The sequence below is a fragment of the Leptonotus elevatus genome, chromosome 15 (assembly GCF_054856555.1).
Source record: "Leptonotus elevatus isolate MCC_2025b chromosome 15, RoL_Lele_1.0, whole genome shotgun sequence".
Classification (NCBI taxonomy): domain Eukaryota; kingdom Metazoa; phylum Chordata; class Actinopteri; order Syngnathiformes; family Syngnathidae; genus Leptonotus; species Leptonotus elevatus.
Window position 1 is genome coordinate 17,229,090 of NC_141253.1, and position 8,904 is coordinate 17,237,993.

The window sequence follows — 8,904 nt, forward strand, 5'->3', positions numbered from 1 at the left end:
GTGATATGAGAGATATGAGTGGCGTGTGTCAGTTTAATCTATTCTTGGTGTTATGCAGTTGTGTTTATGCAGCGTTATTGTCGTGAGAGCCACACACATTTTATCCAAAACCGGCATGGCAAGACTGTAAACGATCAACATGCACCCCTTACTGTCACCTCAAACAGAACTGACACAGTATGGGGCGGCTGTCTGCCTTGACCAGTTGGGTGCAGACTGGAAAACATATACCGGTATGATGGGGCAAAAACAAAATGCTCCCACTCTTGACTGGAAGCTATGCTTCTTTTGGTCAAGTGTTCTCATATGTCTGTGGGCAGTGGGAGGGGTGACACATTCGACACCATTTGCCCAACCTTAGTCTCGAGTTATTGTTAAGGAGGGTTTGCCATGTACTACATATGGTATGTGACTGAAATAAATGATTATAAAAGTGATATTCTTAAAGTTTACAAGTGAAATATAAAGTGACCTCTGACTAATCTGATAAATAAATTCAACATGTATTCAATGTTAGTCATTCAACCAACTATAGGTCACAATTTTACTACGCACGTACATGTTTACGTTTTGGGCCAAGAACGATCTTGTAAAAAAAAAAAAAGGCTAATGGGCATGCACTATAATTTACCATGTTCTGCAGTAAGTAGACCAACTGCATTGATATTTAAATTAGGGCTGGGTATCGATTCAGATTTCCAAAATCAATTTGATTTGATTCAGAAGGGCCCGATTTGATTTGATTCACAATTCACATTGATTTTTGATTCAGTTAAGGATTTCATGCAGTACCAATTTTAATTTTATATGGAAAACATTCTCAGAAGTACCCATGCTGCAAACAGTAAAAACCTCTTGCTCTTACTTGGTGCATTAGTATGAAAAATATATAAATATTTACATTTAAAATTGAATCCAATGCAGTTACATTAATATCGATAACCACATCACTATGTAAAAGTGGCAAAAACACTGGGTTCTTCTTGGGTTACTCTGAATAACAGAAGGGCACATTTGAACAACGCTCGAACAACGAGTTTTTGAACGGAGTACGTGTTGCCTCAGGCATATTTCCGTGGTTTCTTTTTTTTGTAAAATAAATTTCCCTGTGATGTGAGAAGCGGTATTAAAAGTATCGATTCATGGTTTTATGAATTGATGTTGGGCTATGAAAAGGAATATCAATTCGATATCGATATATCGATTATAATTATTATTATTATTTTTTTTAAACCTTGCCCTGATTTAAATAGTCAATGCTTGAAAACTGAAGATACTATATGTCCTGTGTGACTGTGGTCATCTATAACTGCATTATTTATTTGTTTATTTTCGGTCTGCAGGTTTGCTGCCAAACTGATTGCAGGTGTTTTGGATTTCAAGACAATGATTGACAAGTGAGCACATGTAATTAAGTATCTTTTGTTTATATTCAGTTTTTTTAATGTACCACACATTTTTGTAGTTTTGTATTACTATTACACCCCTTCAACAAATGAACATCGTAATACTTCTGTAGATCTAAAGCAGCTTCAAGTATAAATGACACTGCCTATTAATGCCAAATGGTATCATACCTCCACTACGATTAAGGTTATTTTAGCAAAATGTTAAAAAATAAGTTGAAAATTGTTCAATGATTTATAATTACAGTTGACTGTCCGATCTCGTTATGTGTTCTTTCATACACAGTCTCCTTTGCCTTATATACACATTGTCATAAAAGATGTATTCCTGTTGTTCAAATCAACAAGAGCTGTTGTACCACTGCAGTGAGACTATTCCGGTGGAGTACCTGGGAGAGAAGCCACTGTGTATGAATCAGTACTATGAAGTACTAACGTCCTGCCGTATCCCTGGTGTGAAGAGGGATGCTGTGGTGAACCATGCAAAAAGCTCCAGGCCCCCTAAACACATCACCGTTGTCCATAATTTTCAGGTGAGGAGCACAAATATGGTTTACTGTCATCTGTCTGTGGGCTCATATTGGTGATCCCGACAATAAAATAATATTCTGCTGTTCAGACATACCGGTAATTAAAGCAGGTGATTCTCTCTCTCTCTCTCTCTCTCTCTCTCTCTCATTTTTGAATTTAGTTCTTTGTGCTGGATGTGTACAACAGTGACGGGACACCACTGACAGCGGAGCAGCTCTGTGTTCAGCTTGAGCGGATCTGCAGTTCCTCTCAACAGACCAATGCGGAGCCTGTGGGCATCCTCACCACCCAACATCGTGACACTTGGGGCAAGACCTATGTTGACCTCATCAAGGGTAAGTGTACTTTAGCAATACAATGTTGAGCATTTGACCATTTGTTTTAAGGGTGTGAGCTGTTTAGCACTCGGCTAAACATAAGGGATAAACATTAGATGATTAAAATGACTTAATCATGTCAAGTCTTCCCTCTGAATTCCTTACATTTGGATTTCTTTACCAATTTGTTTATTTAGATCGGACCAACAAAGAATCTGTGTCGGCTATTCAAAGGAGCATATTCACGCTGTGTTTGGATGGGCCGATGCCTCAAGTGCCAGAGGATGCTTATCGCAGCTGTGCGGCAGTGCAAATGTTGCATGGAGGAGGGAGCCTGTGGAACAGTGGCAACCGCTGGTTTGACAAAACACTGCAGGTGAAAAGGAACTCTCAAACTGGGCCTCTAGGCTAGTTAGTAAAGGTTTCCTGTATAGAAGTTGTTTAACATGATGTGCTCTCAAATTGTTAATTGTAAAGAAGAATAATTTTTCTTTCAGTTCATTGTTGGGGAAGATGGGACATGTGGTGCCAACTATGAGCATGCCCCAGCAGAGGGCCCACCCATTGTAGCCCTGATTGACCATGTTGTGGAATACACGTAAGTAGTTGTCTATAATTATATTGGCAAGGAATATCTTAAACAGCTAAATGTTGTATACTTTGCAGTCAACGTGAAGCCAAAGAAAACACGCGGGGCCTGCTTTACTAAAGATTTGCCTGTGCAAAAACAGGCACAAACTGATCCACGCAGGATTGTGTCTGTCAAACACACAAATTTTCTGCACAGTTCATTTTAGACATTGTTGAAGAAGAATATGCAAATAGGTGAATAAAGCACAAGTAATAAGATTGATCAAATTGGAGGAATTGTAATGGATGATTTTGTGGCCTAAAATACAGCATGTAAAAGGTCGGTGCACATTCAGCAGTGCAATTTTAGAGCTGATCGAGCTGATTTGGAGTTGGTCACAGAGAGTCATGCCGTATCACTTAGGACAAAACTATGCATCAACTCTGCATTTGCTTGCATCTGGGTCATTTTAGTGCTCTTTGGCAATACATTGGAGAGGCATCTCCCAAGTTTTAAATGCAATATTACGCAGCATGGACAGATGCATTCTATTCTCATGCTTTTGGGGGCAAGTAAACTCAAAACAAAACATGGCCTTTATGCAGTTGCTGGCTCCCCCAAAATTATGGGAACAATACATTTATTTTGTGTAACTCAGTAATATGTCTTCAGCTAGCACTCCCGATTACATATTATTCCAACTTAATTTTATGCTTACAGTACTCTCCCAAGTTTTCTCTGGTAAATTGCCAACAACATAAACAATCAGAATAATTGAACACACAATTTATTGGGAGATCACACGTGACATGCCCACCAACAGCCTGCTCAATATTTTTGCGTGAACACACAATTTAGAGCCTGCTATTTGAAATCTTTGAGAATCAAGCCGTTTGGTGTGTATTAGGGGTGTGAATTGCGTAGTAACTGGCGATTTGATCCATATCACGATTCATAGGTCACGATTCGATTCGATGCAGATTAATCTCGATACAAATCTATAAATTGATTATTACGATTTTTTTAAACTCAAATATAGAAAATACTCATCAGTAAACTTGTACATGTACGCTCTAAGATTTGTATGAAAATGTATTAATTTATCTGAAATTTCAGGCGAGCCACTGTATTTAACAAATAGGTTGCAGTCTGTTTCATGTTTGAACAGCCCTGAAATAAAATATTAAGGCTTAATGTTCCATTAATAGAACATTCTTCCATGCTTAAAGTGTGAACCCTAACCCTAAGTAAGATGTTTTGTTGAATATTTCCATCAAAGATGGATGTTTAAAAATCGATTCGGTCGCATATTGAATCGGTTGGAGAATTGTGCACTATAAGATCGCAATATATTGCCGAATCAATTTTTTTTAACACCCCTAGTTTGTTGTATCATGTGAAAACAGGAGGAAGCCAGATATGTTTCACTCTCCCACAGTGCCTTTGCCTATGCCCAAAAATCTGCACTTCAACATCACACCTGAGATTAAGAAGTACATTGAAGAGGCCAAACAGAGCATGAATGCGTAAGCACAGTTTTTTTCACTTCCTGATGAATAGTGATATTTAAATCGCTTGGCTGAATGACTGACATTATGTTCGCTTCAGACTGGCTGATGACCTGGATATGAGGGTTATTGTGTTCAACCACTTTGGAAAAAATGTTGCAAAAGCCCACAAGATGAGCCCTGATGCCTTTATACAGGTGGCATTACAACTGGCTTACTACAGGTGAGGTGCATGAAAAGCTTGACTGCCATTAAAAAATCTGAAGCCATCAACTCAAAGATATTTCTGTTTAGAGGGTGGTTGTTCTTGTATCCCCTCTCTGAGCCTTTACAAAAATGCTTTCCACAATTGTATCATTTGGTTTTGTCTTTGTACACACACAGGCTACTGCTTGTAACTGATAGTTGTTGGAAAAAGCATACGTTATACTCTGTTTTTAAAATTGTTTGCTCAGATGAAGCTGATGGTGCTTTGTAAAGAAAATATTCAGTTTTTAGTGGCTATTGCCCAACTAAGCAATGATCCAAACCTTATTATATGGCTGATGAGAGTTATCATATATGATACTGTATGTTTTTATCTACCGTATGTTACAATCTTCTTCTTTTTTTCTGCAGAATGCATCAGCATTGTTGTGCCACATATGAAAGCGCCTCCCTGCGTATGTTTAGACTTGGTCGCACTGATACAATCAGATCAGCCTCGAGTGCCTCTGCTGATTTTGTAAAGTCCTTCGATGATCCAAACAAACAGGTGTGAAATGCTCCTCTTTGAACTTTATTTATAAACCTTATTTTCCAAGCACTCTTCCAAGACCTGTCACCTGATTCTGTAACAGAAGTGTTTTGGTGTCTAGCAGGCAAAATGGCAGACCCCAGAGAGAGAATTTTTCTGCTAAAGTCATATTCCACAAAATACAATATTACCATATTTTTTCAGGCTCTAAGTTGCACGTTCCGTTCATAGGTTCACTGGCACCCAAATTCCGTTTTCCCTAATCGTTTGACGGCTACGAACGATTTCTGGGTGCATTCAAAACTTTTGCTTCTAACTATGGCAAAGTTGTTCTTTTTAGTTTCATATGTCTTACCTTAACTAGAATCCGCCCATCGCAGATTGACCAAAGGTAGACTCCTGGTTGGTTAATGCACCTTTTGGTGCTGTAAATATTAAATATTTGTTTTGGTCTCGTTTTTTTAAAAATAAATTTCCCCCCAAAATGCAACTTGTACGACTCATTATTACGATTTATAATCTGAAAAATACAGTAATCAGAATACCATGTTTCGATTAATGGGGGCGCATAGGACGTATTATTGTTAAGAAAATATTTTACTTGACTTCCTCTTTGAGTTTACTGAGTATGTACCGCTAGTTTTAACCCCGTATGCACTTTCCACGTCACCAAATCATCTCATGGTGAGGGTGTTCTGGTTGATCCAAAGTCGACGCTTAAAGCTAAATGTGATGGCATATTTTCCATCAGAGTGCTTAAACTTCGGAATAACGCGCTACAGTAGTTGTGATACACGAAATTAGTGACACCTTTTAAATATTTTCGTAAAACCCTCTTTTGGAGTTCCTTTGATGTATTTTAAAATGTATAACTTTTTTTTTCCACCCAACATCTGGCCTCCTGGTCTCAGTTGTTGGTTTGTTTTGTTTTTGGGTGGGGTCGTATATGAGCAAGGCAATTCTCATCTTGTGTTTCTGTATGACAAAGCACTTACTTTAAAGGTGCTAATACACTATACAAATGAAAGTATTAATATTAAGGAAGATGATGATGTCTAGATCATGTGTTCAGATGTACTCTTGTTAAACAGTGATGCACTGTAGACAGTTAAGCTTGAGCACAGTCATCTTTCTCTTTCTTGCAGAACACGGAGAAGGTGGCTCTCTTGGAGAAAGCTGTAAAAGCTCACAGGTCTTATACAAACCTGGTGAGTGATTGTGTTGCCTTCTTAGTTGCTGTTGAAAAGTATAGGTTTTCAGTGTTTATGGATTTTTTTGAATGGGCCACTTACATAGTCTCAAAGGTGAAAAGGTGCTGCCCCAATTTACTAATTTACTAAGATCACTATAATATCATTGTGGGGCATCTGAGTTATTACATTTAAGCTCAGAAATGTACTGTTTCTGGAGGAAGATCAGTGGCATTGCCCTAGAACTACCAGTATCTTGCTAAAGTGCCTTACATGCATGGGGATATATTGTACTTTGCAGTGATGATAGTATAACTCATGATTGATTTTTTTTGTTGAGGATTTGCAAGTTCTAGTTCTGTATGCGTGCAATTATGATGAGTTAACATGGACAATTAAACTTTGTCTTGTCAGGCAATCACTGGTCAAGCCATTGACCGACATCTACTTGGTCTGAAGATGCAAGCTGCTGAAGAAAATATCTCAATTCCTGATGTTTTCAAGGATCCATCCTATGCCAAAGCTTTACACTACCGCTTATCTACAAGTCAGGTATATTTTGTCGAGCTATGTCGTACAATTATGATCATATACAGTACTGTGCACAAGTATTAGGCCAATATTCAGTTTCTCATTTTTCAATATTATAATAATCACATGTAATTATTTCGAGATATGGTCAAAGACTTGTAAAGTGCTGTTTATCAAAATCTGTAATTCCAATCCATTCACAATTAATTACTATTGCCTGGAATCAAACCCACCACCCACTACCTCAGTGTTGCATGATAACCACTCTACCACTGATAATGAAATATGTTTAAAGTCATCTTACCCTAAAACATAAATGCCTTACATATGGTTTGATTATTTTTTTTAAACGCTTTGTCGCCATAGCAACCTGTAAAATCCATTATAAGCAATAACGAGATCTCGGCTGTTTGTTAGCTTGAGCTTCTGAATAGCCACTATAGCAAACACGTGGCAAGAGCACTCCTTGACTTTGGTTTACAACCCAGAGTAAACTAAGCTGCGCCCCATCATTAAAATATCTTAGGACAGGTATAAGGTGTATCTATTCAACATACCTCCTTGACACCAATTACTACTTACTTATTGGGGTGGTGGTTCCATCTTATACCATTTTATAGGTTGTATAAGTTTCACAGAAACCAATGTGAATAGGTGAATTTGTGGATAGCGAACTACAAATAGGAGGGGGTTAACTGTATCGTGCTTTGCATATTTGGATTTCAAAAACACTTTATTCTTTTTTTTTCCAAAAGGTGCCGTCCAAGACTGATTGCGTCATGTGTTTTGGCCCTGTTGTACCTAATGGATATGGCGTCTGCTACAATCCCATGAACAACCACATCAACTTTGCAGTGTCATCATTCAATGGGTGTAAAGAAACAAATGCAGCTGATCTGGCTCAAGCTGTGGAGAACGCTCTTGTTGATATGAGGACACTGCTGGAACAAACTCCAAGAGCCAAACTGTGATGCTTGCTGAAAAACTCTTGGTAGATACAGGTTTAGTGAGCATGGAAATAACTTGAAGGAATTGCCTCATTTCACAGGTGTTAAATCTCCACTTTTTTTCTTTTAAGAGCTCTTCTTTAGCATAACTTGAACTTTATCAATCTCCTTAAGGAGAGTCAAATCATGCAACACCAGAGTCAAATCTTTTCTACTTAAATAATTTGATGAAATTAAATAATTATATTATTGGTGTTAACTCAAGTACAATCAACCATGTGGTGGTAAAAAAAAACTCAACATAGCAAGACATTTATAATGTCTGAAAGAAACATAGAAAAGCCATTGTTTTCTGCAAGAAGAACTTGTGCTCTGCAGATAACGTATGCGCAAGTGGTCAGATAGTTTTGCTGCCCCGCTTAAAAAGAACATTCTATTGTCCTATTTACAGGTTTTAAAAGACAACAAGACTGTGCCTTCTATTATGTTGACACTTGACACTTTGGCCCATGTAGAATGGATTTTTATTTTGAATGGTCAGTTATCTTTTTTGTATAAGATGGGATGTAAAATGTGTTTAATACAATAAAATTGTGTAAAACTGATTTTTTTGACAATTTGTGTAATACGATCAAGAGTTAAACTCAATTAAAAATATTTAACGATCATCCGTTTATTTTATTGTAAAGGAACTTGGTTAGATGTTTAAGTAGTGTTTGCCTCCCAAGTATTGAGGTAAAATTTCTTTTTCTTTTTTGGGGGGGATACTGAAGATTTGGGTTTGACAAATTTGATGAAGATTCTACTGATAATTTTTGGTGCATTTTTCTGTAAATCGCCAAACAAGGGATTTGTAAACTTCAGAATTCATTTTGCTGCAACAATCATGAGTTACATCTTTAATAAAGACATTAAAAGTCTTTATTGAAGTTTTTATTACCACAAGATAACAACAAAACACTCATCAGCAAAAACTTCCTTGAAAAGTGAGTGGCTTCAAACAAAAGGTGTGCGTGGTTGCTGGAGAGCTGCTTTTCTTCAGGATTGTCAGAAACTGATCACAGTTGATGGGGATATGAATGGAGCTACATACAGAGCAATACTCCCAAGAAAAGCTGTTGAGACTGGGAAGGAGATTCATCTTCCAACAAAGACAACCATGGCTAA

At 37.6% G+C, this 8,904-nt stretch overlaps 1 protein-coding gene across 2 annotated transcripts in view; it reads left to right on the plus strand.

The window, feature by feature from the left end:
* Window positions 1-8,405, plus strand: part of crata (carnitine O-acetyltransferase a) — an 11,162-nt gene extending 2,757 nt beyond the window's left edge. For both annotated transcript variants that reach the window (XM_086096761.1, XM_086096762.1), the window contains exons 4-14: window positions 1,344-1,397; window positions 1,774-1,939; window positions 2,098-2,272; window positions 2,452-2,630; window positions 2,752-2,852; window positions 4,232-4,351; window positions 4,434-4,556; window positions 4,952-5,087; window positions 6,215-6,277; window positions 6,674-6,811; window positions 7,546-8,405. In XM_086096761.1, coding sequence (XP_085952887.1) covers window positions 1,344-1,397; window positions 1,774-1,939; window positions 2,098-2,272; window positions 2,452-2,630; window positions 2,752-2,852; window positions 4,232-4,351; window positions 4,434-4,556; window positions 4,952-5,087; window positions 6,215-6,277; window positions 6,674-6,811; window positions 7,546-7,761 — 1,471 coding nt within the window. In that variant the 3' untranslated portion in view covers window positions 7,762-8,405. The remainder of the gene's footprint in view (window positions 1-1,343; window positions 1,398-1,773; window positions 1,940-2,097; window positions 2,273-2,451; window positions 2,631-2,751; window positions 2,853-4,231; window positions 4,352-4,433; window positions 4,557-4,951; window positions 5,088-6,214; window positions 6,278-6,673; window positions 6,812-7,545) is intronic.
* The last annotated feature ends 499 nt before the right edge of the window (window positions 8,406-8,904 follow it).